Source organism: Hemitrygon akajei, unplaced genomic scaffold (assembly GCF_048418815.1).
Source record: "Hemitrygon akajei unplaced genomic scaffold, sHemAka1.3 Scf000048, whole genome shotgun sequence".
Classification (NCBI taxonomy): domain Eukaryota; kingdom Metazoa; phylum Chordata; class Chondrichthyes; order Myliobatiformes; family Dasyatidae; genus Hemitrygon; species Hemitrygon akajei.
In genome coordinates, this window is record NW_027331934.1 from 6,813,366 (window position 1) to 6,831,727 (window position 18,362).

At 58.3% G+C, this 18,362-nt stretch overlaps 1 protein-coding gene across 1 annotated transcript in view; it reads right to left on the bottom strand.

The window, feature by feature from the left end:
* Positions 1–695: 695 nt before the first annotated feature.
* LOC140720875 (NACHT, LRR and PYD domains-containing protein 3-like) overlaps positions 696–18,362 on the bottom strand; it is a 121,185-nt gene continuing 103,518 nt past the window's right edge. Inside the window, exons 8-10 of the mRNA XM_073035725.1 lie at positions 1,931–2,017; positions 1,608–1,775; positions 696–1,443 (exon numbers count right to left, since the gene is read on the bottom strand). Of these exons, the coding sequence (XP_072891826.1) occupies positions 1,356–1,443; positions 1,608–1,775; positions 1,931–2,017 (343 nt within the window). The 3' untranslated portion in view covers positions 696–1,355. The remainder of the gene's footprint in view (positions 1,444–1,607; positions 1,776–1,930; positions 2,018–18,362) is intronic.

Here is an 18,362-nt window from a genome sequence, read left to right on the forward strand (position 1 = left end):
CACGGGAGTGTGTGATGGGACGGTGTGGAGGGAGATTCACTCTGTGTCTGACCCCGGGAGTGTGTGATGGGACGGTGTGGAGGGAGATTCGCTCTGTGTCTGACCCCGGGAGTGTGTGATGGGACGGTGTGGAGGGAGATTCACTCTGTGTCTGACCACGGGAGTGTGTGATGGGACGGTGTGGAGGGAGATTCACTCTGTGTCTGACCCTGGGAGTGTGTGATGGGACGGTGTGGAGGGAGATTCACTCTGTGTCTGACCACGGGAGTGTGCAATGGGACGGTGCGGAGGGAGATTCACTCTGTGTCTGACCCCGGGAGTGTGTGATGGGACGGTGTGGAGGGAGATTCACTCTGTGTCTGACCACGGGAGTGTGCGATGGGACGGTGCGGAGGGAGATTCACTCTGTGTCTGATGCCGGTTTTCCACCCCCCAAAACTCTCGTATTCGGGACCTCAGTGGATTCACGTCGATTTTAACTGCGGGGGACAGGCGGGGGTCAATTAGCCAGGAATGGGCTTTGGTGGAGATGAAATCCTGTGCTCCTAGACTCTGCTTGTCCGACCTCCCTCAGCCTGGAGATGAGACGCTACTGTGTCAGTGTGAGGAGCTCCGACCCACTGTTGCAGTGCACAGGGTGCGGGGGGCAGCAGAAACCTCAAAGAAAACTCGAGTCCGGCACCAGGACAGGAAGTTACAGCGGTTTATTGATTTCATCATGACAAATGTAAATTAAACAATGTGTGAGCTGCTAACGTGCGGGAATAAATAATCTGCTCAGTCACACACAATTAACTGACCGGCGACAACGAGTGACCGGTTGAATAATCAGTCCCGTTTCTCACCGTCACTCTGCATCGGGGAACTGATGATTATAAAATCACACTTCAGGGCCGTGTCCGGGATCGCTGCAGATCCAGGGTCACTGCTGAGGGATTTGTCCATTTAACATCATTATATCGGCCAGGCTGCCGAATGCACCGTCCACAGCAAAGGGAGCAAAAGGATTCTCTCCCGGGATCATCCCCCCCCCACCCCGGGACACCGGTGTCCCAGACTGAGCCCCAGGCCCCCGGGCTCTTCCTGTCTGGGTAATTCTCCGGGGTGTCACGTGGGAGTCTCGCACACGCACTTCCGACGGAAGCTGCCCCACAGGACGGCAGGCGGAAACACGTCACTGCGGGTCCGCTGTGAGCGACGCACACAGCGCGGGGCCCGAGCCGGTTCCGTTAAAACCGTTGGGAATCAGCCCCGGCGCGCGGTCGTTAAAGGTAAGGGCGGGAGTTAAAGGGGAGGGCGGGGAGTCGGCCAAATGTCCCCATCCCGCGGGCGGGGATGTTGACACATTCAGATGTTCAGGTCCACACCATCAGTCCGGGTCTGAGTTCCTGCAGAGATCTCAGTTCCTTCTCCCCGGTCCCACTGAACTCATTCCCCGTCAGCCTGAAACAGATGGGAGAATAAAGATGAAATAAACAGATTACACAACAGTGTCAGTAACAGGGGACCGGGGTTAATGTTTCAACAACACTCACCGACAAATATCACCAGAAAACCCGCGGATCCGCTGATATTTTATCACATTGAACATTAACACAAACACTCACTGGATCCACTCCAGACTCGGGAGGGTCAGTATGAGGCGGCGGAGAGCGGGGACAGATCCGTCTGTCAGTGAGTTTAATCCCAGGCCCAGCTCCGTCAGTGATGGGTTTGTACTGAGAGCGGAGACGAGATCCTCGGCATCAGAATCTGTGAGACCGACATCCACCAGCCTGGAGATGAGAGAGAGTGAGGGTGAAGGACACAGAGAGACAGGAGACGGTACAAATCCCCAGTGTTTATCAGTAACACAATTACTGATCACATTAATGTTCAGTGTCAGACACCCAGTGACTGTAAACACAATCTCAAACAGTCTGGTACTTACCACAGTTTCTGTATTTTACACTCCGGGTTCCTCAGAGCCTCACACACCAGTTTCACTCCTGAATCCCCCAGGTCATTATTGTTCAGTCTAAACACAAACAGACAGATTGATGAACATAGTGATTAAAACCGTGGGTCTGAGAGCATTTCTCTCACTCGGATATTTCAGGAAACATTAAACCCTTCATTAATTCACTGATCGTTGTTCCCATCACTGTCAATGTCCCTCACTGCCCAGCTCCAATGAATTCACCGAATGTCAGTAATTTCGTCTGTCGGTATGACCCTGTAAACTCCAAATATTCTCTCTCATTCCCTGATTGTTAGAAAACTGTTCCAGACGTGAGACAGTCGGAAAGGGCAGGGGTGAAGGGGAGAAAGTCAAACAGTGAGGAAGATTTGAGAATCGGGGAATGTTGATGGGAGATGGAGGAAGAGGCATCACCTAAGGTAAAGGATGGAAAGACACAGAAGGAAGCGGATGTGGAAGAGAGATCCCACAGGAGGAAGGGGGATGGGGGAGTGAGATCCCACAAGAGGAAGGGTAATGGGGGAGAGCGATCCCACAAGAGGAAGGAGGAAGGGGGATGGGGAAGAGAGATCCCACAGGAGGAAGGGGGATGGGGGGAAAGATCCCACAGGAGGAAGGGATGAGGAAGAGAGATCCCACAGGAGAAAGGGGGATGGGGGAGAGAGATCTCACAGGAGGAAGGGGGATGGGGAAGAGAGATCCCACAGGAGGAAGGGGGATGGGGGGAAAGATCCCACAGGAGGAAGGGATGAGGAAGAGAGATCCCACAGGAGGAAGGCGGATGGGGAAGAGAGATCCCACAGGAGGAAGTGGGATGTGGAAGAGAGATCCCACAGGAGGAAGGGGGATGCGGAAGAGAGATCCCACAGGAGGAAGGGGGATGGGGAAGAGAGATCCCACAGGAGGAAGGGGATGGGGAAGGGAGATCCCACAGGAGGAAGGGGGATGGGGGAGAGAGATCCCACAGGAGGAAGGGGAATTGTGAAGAGAGATCCCACAGGAGGAAGGGGGTTGGGGGGGAAAGATCCCACAGGAGGAAGGGGCGGGGAAGAGAGATCCCACAGGAGGAAGTGGGATGTGCAAGAGAGATCCCACAGGAGGAACGGGTATGTGGGCGAGAGATCCCACAGGAGGAAGGGGGATGGGGAAGAGACGTCCCACAGGACGAAGGGGATGGGGAAGGGAGATCCCACAGGAGGAAGGGGGATGGGGGATAGAGATCCCACAGGAGGAAGGGGGATGGGGGATAGAGATCCCACAGGAGGATGGGGGAGAGAGATCCCACAGGAGGCAGGGTATGGGGAAGAGAGATCCCACAAGAGGAAGCGGGATGGGGCATAAAGATCCCACAAGAGGAAGGGTGATGGAGCAGAGATATCCCACAGGAGGAAGGGGGATGGGGAAGAGACGTCCCACAGGATGAAGGGGATGGGGAAGGGAGATCCCACAGGAGGAAGGGTGATGGGGGAGAGAGATCCCACAGGAGGAAGGGGGATGGGGGATAGAGATCCCACAGGAGTATGGGGGAGAGAGATCCCACAGGAGGGAGGGTATGGGGAAGAGAGATCCCACAAGAGGAAGCGGGATGGGGCAGAAAGATCCCACAAGAGGAAGGGTGATGGAGCAGAGATATCCCACAGGAGGAAGGGGGATGGGGAAGAGATATCCCACAGGAGGATGGGGGATGGGGAGGGTGTGCCCACAGGAGGAAGCGGGATGGGGGAGAGAGATCCCAAAGGAGGAAGGGGGATGGGGGAGAGAGATCCCACCGGTGGAAAGGGATGGGAAAACGAGATCCCACAAGAGGAACGGGGATAAGGAAGAGAGATCAGACAGGGATGGGGAAAAGAGAACTCAGAGGCGGAAGGGGGATTGGGGAGAGAGATCCCACAGGAGGAACGGGGATGGGGAATGGAGATCCCACAGGAGGAAGGGGGATGGGGGAGAAAGATCCCACAGGAGGAAGGGGGATGGGGGATAGAGATACCACAGGAGGAAAGGGGATGGGAAAGAGAGATCGCACAGGAGGACGGGGGATAGGGAAGAGAGATCCCACAGTATGAAGGGGAATGGGGAAGAGAGATTCCACAGCACGAAGGGGGATGGGGGAGAGAGATCCCATAGGAGGAACGGGGATGGGGGAGAGAGTTTCCACTGGAGGAAGAGGGATGGAGGAGAGAGATCCCACAGGAGGAATGGGATGGGGCAGAGAGATCCCACGAGAGGAAGGGTGATGGGGCAGAGAGATCCCACAAGAGGAAGGGTGATGGGGCAGAGAGATCCCACAAGAGGAAGGGTGATGGGGCAGAGAGATCCCACAGGAGGAAGTGATGGAGAGTAGAGGTCCCACAGGAGTAAGTGGGTTGGGGGAGAGAGATCCCACAGGAGGAAGGGGGATGGGGAAGACAGATACCGCAGGAGGAAGGGTTTGGGGAAGAGAGAACCTACAGGAGGAAGGGGGATGGCGGAGAAAGATACCGCAGGAGGAAGGGGGATGGGGAAGAGAGATCCCACAGGAGGACGGGGGATGGAGGGGAGCGATCACACAGGAGGAAGGGGGATGGGGAGGGAGATCCCACAGGAGGAAGAGATGGGGAAGAGAGATCCCACAGGAGGAAGGGGGGCGTGGAAGGGTGAGCCCACAGGAGGAAGGGGGATGGAGGAGAGCGATCCCAAAGGAGGAAGGGGGATGGGCGAGAGAGATCCCACAGGTGGAAGGGATGGGGAAGAGAGCTCCCACAGGAGGAAGGAGTATGGGGAGAGCGATCCCACAGGAGGAACGGGGAAGGGGCGAGAGATCTGACAGGAGGAACGGGGATGTGGAAGAGAGATGCCACAGGAAGAAGCGGGCTTGGGGGGGGGGGGAAATCCCACAGGAGGAAGGGATGGGGAGGAGAGATCCCACAGGAAGGGGGATGGGGTTAGAGATCCCACAGGAGGATGGGTGATGGGGTAGAGAAATCCCACGCGGGGAGGAATGGGGAAGGGAGGTCCCACAGGAGGAAGGGGGAATGGGGAAGACAGATCCCAAAGAGGAAAGGGATGGGGGAACGAGATCCCACAAGCGGAACGGGGATAGGGAAGAGAAATCGCACAGGAGGAAGGGGGATGGGGGAGAGAGATCCCACAGGAGGAAGGGGGATGGGGGTGAGATACCCAACAGGAGGAAGGGGGATTGGGGAGCGAGATCCCACAGGAGGAAGGGTATGGGGAAGAGAGATCCCACAAGAGGAAGCGGGATGGGGCAGAGAGATCCCACAAGAGCAAGGGTGATGGGGCAGAGATATCCCACAGGAGGAAGGGGGATGGGGAAGACATATCCCACAGGAGGAAGGGGGATGGGGGAGAGAGATCTCACAGGAGGAATGGGGATGGAGGAGAGAGATCCCGCAGGAGGATGGGGGATGGGGAGTGTGTGCCCACATGAGGAAGCGGGATGGGGGAGAGAGATCCCACCGGTGGAAAGGGATGGGAAAACGAGATCCCACAAGAGGAACGGGGATAGGGAAGAGAGATCGCACAGGGATGGGGAAAAGAGAACCCAGAGGAGGAAGGGGGATGGGGGAGAGAGATCCCACAGGTGGAACGGGGATGGGGAAGGGAGATCCCACAGGAGGAAGGGGGAATGGGGAAGACAGATCCCACAGAGGAAAGGGATGGGGGAACGAGATCCCACAAGCGGAACGGGGATAGGGAAGAGAAATCGCACAGGAGGAAGGGTGATCGGGAAGAGATATCCCACAGGAGGATGGGTGATAGGGAAGAGAGATCCCACAGCAGAAAGGGGGGTGGGGTGAGAGATCCAACAGGAGGAAGGGGTATGGGGGAGAGAGATCTCACAGGAGGAATGGGGATGGAGGAGAGAGATTCCACAGGAGGATGGGGGATGGGGAGTGTGTGCGCACAGGAGGAAGCGGGATGGGGGAGAGAGATACCACCAGTGGAAAGGGATGGGGGGGAAAGATCCCACAGGAGGAAGGGATGGGGAAGAGAGATCCCACAAGAGGAAGCGGGATGGGGCAGAGAGATCCCACAAGAGGAAGTGTGATGGAGCAGAGAGATCCCACAGGAGGAAGGGGGATGGGGAAGAGATATCCCACAGGAGGATGGGGGATGGCGAGGGTGTGCCCACAGGAGGAAGCGGGATGGGGGAGAGAGATCGCACCGGTGGAAAGGGATGGGGAAGGGAGATCCCACAGGAGGAAGGGGGATGGGGGAGAGAGATCCCACAGCACGATGGGGGATGGCGGAGAGAGATCCCATAGGAGGAACGGGGATGGGGGAGAGAGTTTCCACAGGAGGAAGAGGGATTGAGGAGAGAGATCCCACAGGAGGAATGGGATGGGGCGGAGAGATCCCTCAAGAGGAAAGGTGATGGGGCAGAGAGATCCCACGGGTGGAAAGGGGAAGGGTAAGAGAGATCCCACAGGAGGAAGTGATGGAGAATAGAGGTCCCACAGGAGTAAGTGGGTTGGGGGCGAGAGATCCCACAAGAGGGTGATGGGGCAGAGAGATCCCACGGGAGGAAGGGGGAAGGGGAATAGAGATCCCACAGGAAGAAGTGATGGAGAATAGAGGTCCCACAGGAGTAAGTGGGTTGGGGGAGAGAAATCCCACAGGAGGTAGGGGGATGGGGGAGAGAGATCCCACAGGAGGAAAAGGGATGGGAAAGAGAGATCGCACAGGAGGACGGGGGATAGGGAAGAGAGATCCCACAGTATGAAGGGGAATGGGGAAGAGAGATTCCACAGCACGAAGGGGGATGGGGGAGAGAGATCCCATAGGAGGAACGGGGATGGGGCAGAGAGATCCCACGAGAGGAAGGGTGATGGGGCAGAGAGATCCCACAAGAGGAAGGGTGATGGGGCAGAGAGATCCCACGGGTGGAAGGGGGAAGGGGAAGAGAGATCCCACAGGAGGAAGTGATGGAGAGTAGAGGTCCCACAGGAGTAAGTGGGTTGGGGGAGAGAGATCCCACAGGAGGAAGGGGGATGGGGAAGAGAGATACCGCAGGAGGAAGGGTTTGGGGAATAGAGAACCTACAGGAGGAAGGGGGATGGTGGAGATAGATACCGCAGGAGGAAGGGGGATGGGGGAGAGAGATCCCGCAGCAGGAAGGGGGATGGGGGAGAGAGATAACACAGGAGGAAGGGGGATGGGGGAGAGAGATACCACAGGAGGAAGGGGTTGGGGAAGAGAGAACCTACAGGAGGACGGGGATGGAGGGGAGCGATCACACAGGAGGAAGGGGGACGTGGAAGGGTGAGCCCACAGGAGGAAGAGGGATGGAGGAGAGATGCCACAGGAAGAAGCGGGCTTGGGGGGGGGGGAAAGATCCCACAGGAGGAAGGGATGGGGAGGAGAGATCCCACAGGAGGATGGGAGAGAGAGATCCCACAGGAGGAATGGGGATGGAGGAGAGAGATCCCACAGGAGGAATGGGGATGGAGGAGAGAGATCCCACAGGAGGATGGGGGATGGGGAGTGTGTGCCCACATGAGGAAGCGGGATGGGGGAGAGAGATCCCAAAGGAGGAAGGGGGATGGGGGAGAGAGATCCCACCGGTGGAAAGGGATGGGAAAACGAGATTCCACAAGAGGAACGGGGATAGGGAAGAGAGATCGCACAGGGATGGGGAAAAGAGAACCCAGAGGAGGAAGGGGGATGGGGAGGAGAGATCCCACAGGAAGGGGGATGGGGTTAGAGATCCCACAGGAGGATGGGAGAGAGAGATCCCACAGGAGGAAGGGTGATGGGGTAGAGAAATACCACGCGGGGAGGAATGGGGAAGGGAGGTCCCACAGGAGGAAGGGGGAATGGGGAAGACAGATCCCAAAGAGGAAAGGGATGGGGGAACGAGATCCCACAAGCGGAACGGGGATAGGGAAGAGAAATCGCACAGGAGGAAGGGGGATGGGGGAGAGAGATCCCACAGGAGGAAGGGGGATGGGGGAGCGAGATCCCACAGGAGGAAGGGGGATTGGGGAGCGAGATCCCACAGGAGGAAGGGTATGGGGAAGAGAGATCCCACAAGAGGAAGCGGGATGGGGCAGAGAGATCCCACAAGAGCAAGGTTGATGGGGCAGAGAGATCCCACAGGAGGAAGGGGGATGGGGAAGACATATCCCACAGGAGGAAGGGGGATGGGGGAGAGAGATCTCACAGGAGGAATGGGGATGGAGGAGAGAGATCCCACAGGAGGATGGGGGATGGGGAGTGTGTGCCCACATGAGGAAGCGGGATGGGGGAGAGAGATCCCACCAGTGGAAAGGGATGGGGAAACGAGATCCCACAAGAGGAACGGGGATAGGGAAGAGAGATCGCACAGGGATGGGGAAAAGAGAACCCAGAGGAGGAAGGGGGATGGGGGAGAGAGATCCCACAGGTGGAACGGGGATGGGGAAGGGAGATCCCACAGGAGGAAGGGGGAATGGGGAAGACAGATCCCACAGAGGAAAGGGATGGGGGAACGAGATCCCACAAGCGGAACGGGGATAGGGAAGAGAAATCGCACAGGAGGAAGGGTGATCGGGAAGAGATATCCCACAGGAGGATGGGTGATAGGGAAGAGAGATCCCACAGCAGAAAGGGGGGTGGGGTGTGAGATCCAACAGGAGGAAGGGGGATTGGGGAGCGAGATCCCACAGGAGGAAGGGTATGGGGAAGAGTGATTCCACAAGATGAAACGGGATGGGGCAGAGAGATCCCACAAGAGCAAGGGTGATGGGGCAGAGAGATCCCACAGCAGGAAGGGGGATGGGGAAGAGATATCCCACTGAAGGAAGGGGTATGGGGGAGAGGAATCTCACAGGAGGAATGGGGATGGAGGAGAGAGATCCCACAGGAGGATGGAGGATTAGGAGTGTGTGCCCACAGGAGGAAGCGGGATGGGGGAGAGAGATCCCAAAGGAGGAAGGGGGATAGGAGAGAGAGATCACACCGGTGGAACTGGATGGGGGGGAAAGATCCCACAGGAGAAAGGGATGGGGAAGAGAGATCCCACAGGAGGAAGTGGGATGTGGAAGAGAGATCCCACAGGAGGAAGGGGTTGGGGAAGAGAGATCCCACAGGAGGAAGAGATGGGGAAGAGAGATCGCACAGGAGGAAGGGGGACGTGGAAGGGTGAGCCCACAGGAGGAAGGGGGATTGGGGAGCGAGATCGCACAGGAGGAAGGGTATGGGGAAGAGAGATCCCACAGGAGGAAGTGGGATGTGGAAGAGAGATCCCACAGGAGGAAGTGGGATGTGGAAGAGAGATCCCACAGGAGGAAGGGGGATGGAGGAGAGTGATCACACAGGAGGAAGGGGGATGGGGGAGTGAGATCCCACAAGAGGAAGGGTAATGGGGGAGAGCGATCCCACAAGAGGAAGGAGGAAGGGGGATGGGGAAGAGAGATCCCACAGTAGGAAGGGGGATGGGGGGAAAGATCCCACAGGAGGAAGGGATGAGGAAGAGAGATCCCACAGGAGAAAGGGGGATGGGGGAGAGAGATCTCACAGGAGGAAGGGGGATGGGGAAGAGAGATCCCACAGGAGGAAGGGGGATGGGGGGAAAGATCCCACAGGAGGAAGGGATGAGGAAGAGAGATCCCACAGGAGGAAGGCGGATGGGGAAGAGAGATCCCACAGGAGGAAGTGGGATGTGGAAGAGAGATCCCACAGGAGGAAGGGGGATGGGGAAGGGAGATCCCACAGGAGGAAGGGGGATGGGGGAGAGAGATCCCACAGGAGGAAGGGGAATTGTAAAGAGAGATCCCACAGGAGGAAGGGGGTTGGGGGGGAAAGATCCCACAGGAGGAAGGGGCGGGGAAGAGAGATCCCACAGGAGGAAGTGGGATGTGCAAGAGAGATCCCACAGGAGGAACGGGTATGTGGGCGAGAGATCCCACAGGAGGAAGGGGGATGGGGAAGAGACGTCCCACAGGACGAAGGGGATGGGGAAGGGGGATCCCACAGGAGGAAGGGGGATGGGGGAGAGAGATCCCACAGGAGGAAGGGGGATGGGGGATAGAGATCCCACAGGAGGAAGGGGGATGGGGGATAGAGATCCCACAGGAGGATGGGGGAGAGAGATCCCACAGGAGGCAGGGTATGGGGAAGAGAGATCCCACAAGAGGAAGCGGGATGGGGCAGAAAGATCCCACAAGAGGAAGGGTGATGGAGCAGAGATATCCCACAGGAGGAAGGTGGATGGGGAAGAGATATCCCACAGGAGGAAGGGGGATGGGGAAGAGACGTCCCACAGGATGAAGGGGATGGGGAAGGGAGATCCCACAGGAGGAAGGGTGATGGGGGAGAGAGATCCCACAGGAGGAAGGGGGATGGGGGATAGAGATCCCACAGGAGTATGGGGGAGAGAGATCCCACAGGAGGGAGGGTATGGGGAAGAGAGATCCCACAAGAGGAAGCGGGATGGGGCAGAAAGATCCCACAAGAGGAAGGGTGATGGAGCAGAGATATCCCACAGGAGGATGGGGGATGGGGAGGGTGTGCCCACAGGAGGAAGCGGGATGGGGGAGAGAGATCCCAAAGGAGGAAGGGGGATGGGGGAGAGAGATCCCACCGGTGGAAAGGGATGGGAAAACGAGATCCCACAAGAGGAACGGGGATAAGGAAGAGAGATCAGACAGGGATGGGGAAAAGAGAACTCAGAGGCGGAAGGGGGATTGGGGAGAGAGATCCCACAGGAGGAACGGGGATGGGGAATGGAGATCACACAGGAGGAAGGGGGATGGGGGAGAAAGATCCCACAGGAGGAAGGGGGATGGGGGATAGAGATCCCACAGGAGGAAAGGGGATGGGAAAGAGAGATCGCACAGGAGGACGGGGGATAGGGAAGAGAGATCCCACAGTATGAAGGGGAATGGGGAAGAGAGATTCCACAGCACGAAGGGGGATGGGGGAGAGAGATCCCATAGGAGGAACGGGGATGGGGGAGAGAGTTTCCACAGGAGGAAGAGGGATGGAGGAGAGAGGTCCCACAGGAGGAATGGGATGGGGCAGAGAGATCCCACGAGAGGAAGGGTGATGGGGCAGAGAGATCCCACAAGAGGAAGGGTGATGGGGCAGAGAGATCCCACAAGAGGAAGGGTGATGGGGCAGAGAGATCCCACAGGAGGAAGTGATGGAGAGTAGAGGTCCCACAGGAGTAAGTGGGTTGGGGGAGAGAGATCCCACAGGAGGAAGGGGGATGGGGAAGACAGATACCGCAGGAGGAAGGGTTTGGGGAAGAGAGAACCTACAGGAGGAAGGGGGATGGCGGAGAAAGATACCGCAGGAGGAAGGGGGATGGGGAAGAGAGATCCCACAGGAGGACGGGGGATGGAGTGGAGCGATCACACAGGAGGAACGGGGATGGGGAGGGAGATCCCACAGGAGGAAGAGATGGGGAAGAGAGATCCCACAGGAGGAAGGGGGACGTGGAAGGGTGAGCCCACAGGAGGAAGGGGGATGGAGGAGAGCGATCCCAAAGGAGGAAGGGGGATGGGCGAGAGAGATCCCACAGGTGGAAGGGATGGGGAAGAGAGCTCCCACAGGAGGAAGGAGTATGGGGAGAGCGATCCCACAGGAGGAACGGGGAAGGGGCGAGAGATCTGACAGGAGGAACGGGGATGTGGAAGAGAGATGCCACAGGAAGAAGCGGGCTTGGGGGGGGGGGGGAGAGATCCCACAGGAGGAAGGGATGGGGAGGAGAGATCCCACAGGAAGGGGGATGGGGTTAGAGATCCCACAGGAGGATGGGTGATGGGGTAGAGAAATCCCACGCGGGGAGGAATGGGGAAGGGAGTTCCCACAGGAGGAAGGGGGAATGGGGAAGACAGATCCCAAAGAGGAAAGGGATGGGGGAACGAGATCCCACAAGCGGAACGGGGATAGGGAAGAGAAATCGCACAGGAGGAAGGGGGATGGGGGAGAGAGATCCCACAGGAGGAAGGGGGATGGGGGTGAGATACCCAACAGGAGGAAGGGGGTTTGGGGAGCGAGATCCCACAGGAGGAAGGGTATGGGGAAGAGAGATCCCACAAGAGGAAGCGGGATGGGGCAGAGAGATCCCACAAGAGCAAGGGTGATGGGGCAGAGAGATCCCACAGGAGGAAGGGGGATGGGGAAGACATATCCCACAGGAGGAAGGGGGATGGGGGAGAGAGATCTCACAGGAGGAATGGGGATGGAGGAGAGAGATCCCGCAGGAGGATGGGGGATGGGGATTGTGTGCCCACATGAGGAAGCGGGATGGGGGAGAGAGATCCCACCGGTGGAAAGGGATGGGAAAACGAGATCCCACAGGCGGAACGGGGATAGGGAAGAGAGATCGCACAGGGATGGGGAAAAGAGAACCCAGAGGAGGAAGGGGGATGGGGGAGAGAGATCCCACAGGTGGAACGGGGATGGGGAAGGGAGATCCCACAGGAGGAAGGGGGAATGGGGAAGACAGATCCCACAGAGGAAAGGGATGGGGGAACGAGATCCCACAAGCGTTACGGGGATAGGGAAGAGAAATCGCACAGGAGGAAGGGTGATCGGGAAGAGATATCCCACAGGAGGATGGGTGATAGGGAAGAGAGATCCCACAGCAGAAAGGGGGGTGGGGTGAGAGATCCAACAGGAGGAAGGGGGATTGGGGAGCGAGATCCCACAGGAGGAAGGGTATGGGGAAGAGTGATTCCACAAGATGAAACGGGATGGGGCAGAGAGATCCCACAAGAGCAAGGGTGATGGGGCAGAGAGATCCCACAGGAGGAAGGGGGATGGGGAAGAGATATCCCACAGGAGGAAGGGGTATGGGGGAGAGAGATGTCACAGGAGGAATGGGGATGGAGGAGAGAGATTCCACAGGAGGATGGGGGATGGGGAGTGTGTGCGCACAGGAGGAAGCGGGATGGGGGAGAGAGATACCGCCAGTGGAAAGGGATGGGGGGGAAAGATCCCACAGGAGGAAGGGATGGGGAAGAGAGATCCCACAAGAGGAAGCGGGATGGGGCAGAGAGATCCCACAAGAGGAAGTGTGATGGAGCAGAGAGATCCCACAGGAGGAAGGGGGATGGGGAAGAGATATCCCACAGGAGGATGGGGGATGGCGAGGGTGTGCCCACAGGAGGAAGCGGGATGGGGGAGAGAGATCGCACCGGTGGAAAGGGATGGGAAAACGAGATCCCACAAGGGAACGGGGATAGGGAAGAGAGATCGGACAGGGATGGGGAAAAGAGAACCCTGAGGCGGAAAGGGGATGGGGGAGAGTGATCACACAGGAGGAAGGGGGATGGGGGAGTGAGATCCCACAAGAGCAAGGGTAATGGGGGAGAGAGATCCCACAGCACGAAGGGGGATGGCGGAGAGAGATCCCATAGGAGGAACGGGGATGGGGGAGAGAGTTTCCACAGGAGGAAGAGGGATTGAGGAGAGAGATCCCACAGGAGGAATGGGATGGGGCGGAGAGATCCCTCAAGAGGAAAGGTGATGGGGCAGAGAGATCCCACGGGTGGAAAGGGGAAGGGTAAGAGAGATCCCACAGGAGGAAGTGATGGAGAATAGAGGTCCCACAGGAGTAAGTGGGTTGGGGGCGAGAGATCCCACAAGAGGGTGATGGGGCAGAGAGATCCCACGGGAGGAAGGGGGAAGGGGAATAGAGATCCCACAGGAAGAAGTGATGGAGAATAGAGGTCCCACAGGAGTAAGTGGGTTGGGGGAGAGAAATCCCACAGGAGGTAGGGGGATGGGGGAGAGAGATCCCACAGGAGGAAAAGGGATGGGAAAGAGAGATCGCACAGGAGGACGGGGGATAGGGAAGAGAGATCCCACAGTATGATGGGGAATGGGGAAGAGAGATTCCACAGCACGAAGGGGGATGGGGGAGAGAGATCCCATAGGAGGAACGGGGATGGGGCAGAGAGATCCCACGAGAGGAAGGGTGATGGGGCAGAGAGATCCCACAAGAGGAAGGGTGATGGGGCAGAGAGATCCCACGGGTGGAAGGGGGAAGGGGAAGAGAGATCCCACAGGAGGAAGTGATGGAGAGTAGAGGTCCCACAGGAGTAAGTGGGTTGGGGGAGAGAGATCCCACAGGAGGAAGGGGGATGGGGAAGAGAGATACCGCAGGAGGAAGGGTTTGGGGAAGAGAGAACCTACAGGAGGAAGGGGGATGGTGGAGATAGATACCGCAGGAGGAAGGGGGATGGGGGAGAGAGATCCCGCAGCAGGAAGGGGGATGGGGGAGAGAGATACCGCAGGAGGAAGGGGGATGGGGGAGAAAGATACCGCAGGAGGAAGGGGGATGGGGGAGAGAGATACCACAGGAGGAAGGGGTTGGGGAAGAGAGAACCTACAGGAGGACGGGGATGGAGGGGAGCGATCACACAGGAGGAAGGGGGATGGGGAGAGAGATCCCACAGGAGGAAGGGATGGGGAAGAGAGATCCCACAGGAGGAAGGGGGACGTGGAAGGGTGAGCCCACAGGAGGAAGAGGGATGGAGGAGAGATGCCACAGGAAGAAGCGGGCTTGGGGTGGGGGGAAGATCCCACAGGAGGAAGGGATGGGGAGGAGAGATCCCACAGGAGGATGGGAGAGAGAGATCCCACAGGAGGAATGGGGATGGAGGAGAGAGATCCCACAGGAGGAATGGGGATGGAGGAGAGAGATCCCACAGGAGGATGGGGGATGGGGAGTGTGTGCCCACATGAGGAAGCGGGATGGGGGAGAGAGATCCCAAAGGAGGAAGGGGGATGGGGGAGAGAGATCCCACCGGTGGAAAGGGATGGGAAAACGAGATTCCACAAGAGGAACGGGGATAGGGAAGAGAGATCGCACAGGGATGGGGAAAAGAGAACCCAGAGGAGGAAGGGGGATGGGGAGGAGAGATCCCACAGGAAGGGGGATGGGGTTAGAGATCCCACAGGAGGATAGGAGAGAGAGATCCCACAGGAGGAAGGGTGATGGGGTAGAGAAATACCACGCGGGGAGGAATGGGGAAGGGAGGTCCCACAGGAGGAAGGGGGAATGGGGAAGACAGATCCCAAAGAGGAAAGGGATGGGGGAACGAGATCCCACAAGCGGAACGGGGATAGGGAAGAGAAATCGCACAGGAGGAAGGGGGATGGGGGAGAGAGATCCCACAGGAGGAAGGGGGATGGGGGAGCGAGATCCCACAGGAGGAAGGGGGATTGGGGAGCGAGATCCCACAGGAGGAAGGGTATGGGGAAGAGTGATCCCACAAGAGGAAGCGGGATGGGGCAGAGAGATCCCACAAGAGCAAGGGTGATGGGGCAGAGAGATCCCACAGGAGGAAGGGGGATGGGGAAGACATATCCCACAGGAGGAAGGGGGATGGGGGAGAGAGATCTCACAGGAGGAATGGGGATGGAGGAGAGAGATCCCACAGGAGGATGGGGGATGGGGAGTGTGTGCCCACATGAGGAAGCGGGATGGGGGAGAGAGATCCCATAGGAGGAACGGGGATGGGGCAGAGAGATCCCACGAGAGGAAGGGTGATGGGGCAGAGAGATCCCACAAGAGGAAGGGTGATGGGGCAGAGAGATCCCACGGGTGGAAGGGGGAAGGGGAAGAGAGATCCCACAGGAGGAAGTGATGGAGAGTAGAGGTCCCACAGGAGTAAGTGGGTTGGGGGAGAGAGATCCCACAGGAGGAAGGGGGATGGGGAAGAGAGATACCGCAGGAGGAAGGGTTTGGGGAAGAGAGAACCTACAGGAGGAAGGGGGATGGTGGAGATAGATACCGCAGGAGGAAGGGGGATGGGGGAGAGAGATCCCGCAGCAGGAAGGGGGATGGGGGAGAGAGATACCGCAGGAGGAAGGGGGATGGGGGAGAAAGATACCGCAGGAGGAAGGGGGATGGGGGAGAGAGATACCACAGGAGGAAGGGGTTGGGGAAGAGAGAACCTACAGGAGGACGGGGATGGAGGGGAGCGATCACACAGGAGGAAGGGGGATGGGGAGAGAGATCCCACAGGAGGAAGGGATGGGGAAGAGAGATCCCACAGGAGGAAGGGGGACGTGGAAGGGTGAGCCCACAGGAGGAAGAGGGATGGAGGAGAGATGCCACAGGAAGAAGCGGGCTTGGGGTGGGGGGAAGATCCCACAGGAGGAAGGGATGGGGAGGAGAGATCCCACAGGAGGATGGGAGAGAGAGATCCCACAGGAGGAATGGGGATGGAGGAGAGAGATCCCACAGGAGGAATGGGGATGGAGGAGAGAGATCCCACAGGAGGATGGGGGATGGGGAGTGTGTGCCCACATGAGGAAGCGGGATGGGGGAGAGAGATCCCAAAGGAGGAAGGGGGATGGGGGAGAGAGATCCCACCGGTGGAAAGGGATGGGAAAACGAGATTCCACAAGAGGAACGGGGATAGGGAAGAGAGATCGCACAGGGATGGGGAAAAGAGAACCCAGAGGAGGAAGGGGGATGGGGAGGAGAGATCCCACAGGAAGGGGGATGGGGTTAGAGATCCCACAGGAGGAAGGGTGATGGGGTAGAGAAATACCACGCGGGGAGGAATGGGGAAGGGAGGTCCCACAGGAGGAAGGGGGAATGGGGAAGACAGATCCCAAAGAGGAAAGGGATGGGGGAACGAGATCCCACAAGCGGAACGGGGATAGGGAAGAGAAATCGCACAGGAGGAAGGGGGATGGGGGAGAGAGATCCCACAGGAGGAAGGGGGATGGGGGAGCGAGATCCCACAGGAGGAAGGGGGATTGGGGAGCGAGATCCCACAGGAGGAAGGGTATGGGGAAGAGAGATCCCACAAGAGGAAGCGGGATGGGGCAGAGAGATCCCACAAGAGCAAGGGTGATGGGGCAGAGAGATCCCACAGGAGGAAGGGGGATGGGGAAGACATATCCCACAGGAGGAAGGGGGATGGGGGAGAGAGATCTCACAGGAGGAATGGGGATGGAGGAGAGAGATCCCACAGGAGGATGGGGGATGGGGAGTGTGTGCCCACATGAGGAAGCGGGATGGGGGAGAGAGATCCCACCAGTGGAAAGGGATGGGGAAACGAGATCCCACAAGAGGAACGGGGATAGGGAAGAGAGATCGCACAGGGATGGGGAAAAGAGAACCCAGAGAAGGAAGGGGGATGGGGGAGAGAGATCCCACAGGTGGAACGGGGATGGGGAAGAGAGATCCCACAGGAGGAAGGGGGAATGGGGAAGACAGATCCCACAGAGGAAAGGGATGGGGGAACGAGATCCCACAAGCGGAACGGGGATAGGGAAGAGAAATCGCACAGGAGGAAGGGTGATCGGGAAGAGATATCCCACAGGAGGATGGGTGATAGGGAAGAGAGATCCCACAGCAGAAAGGGGGGTGGGGTGAGAGATCCAACAGGAGGAAGGGGGATTGGGGAGCGAGATCCCACAGGAGGAAGGGTATGGGGAAGAGTGATTCCACAAGATGAAACGGGATGGGGCAGAGAGATCCCACAAGAGCAAGGGTGATGGGGCAGAGAGATCCCACAGCAGGAAGGGGGATGGGGAAGAGATATCCCACTGAAGGAAGGGGTATGGGGGAGAGGAATCTCACAGGAGGAATGGGGATGGAGGAGAGAGATCCCACAGGAGGATGGAGGATTGGGAGTGTGTGCCCACAGGAGGAAGCGGGATGGGGGAGAGAGATCCCAAAGGAGGAAGAGGGATGGGAGAGAGAGATCACACCGGTGGAACTGGATGGGGGGGAAAGATCCCACAGGAGAAAGGGATGGGGAAGAGAGATCCCACAGGAGGAAGTGGGATGTGGAAGAGAGATCCCACAGGAGGAAGGGGTTGGGGAAGAGAGATCCCACAGGAGGAAGAGATGGGGAAGAGAGATCGCACAGGAGGAAGGGGGACGTGGAAGGGTGAGCCCACAGGAGGAAGGGGGATTGGGGAGCGAGATCGCACAGGAGGAAGGGTATGGGGAAGAGAGATCCCACAGGAGGAAGTGGGATGTGGAAGAGAGATCCCACAGGAGGAAGTGGGATGTGGAAGAGAGATCCCACAGGAGGAAGGGGGATGGAGGAGAGTGATCACACAGGAGGAAGGGATGGGGGAGAGTGATCCCACAGGAGGAATAGGATGGGGCAGAGAGATCCCACAGGAGGAAGTGGGATGTGGAAGAGAGATCCCACAGGAGGAAGGGGGATGGAGGAGAGTGATCACACAGGAGGAAGGGTGATGGGGCAGAGAGATCCCACGGGAGGAAGGGGGAAGGGGAGAGAGATCCCACAGGAGGAAGGGGGAATGGGAGAGAGATCCCACAGGAGGAAGAGATGGGGAAGAGAGATCCCACAGGAGGAAGGGGGACGTGGAAGGGTGAGCCCACAGGAGGAAGGGGGATTGGGGAGCGAGATCGCACAGGAGGAAGGGTATGGGGAAGAGAGATCCCACGGGAGTAAGGGGGATGGGAGAGAGT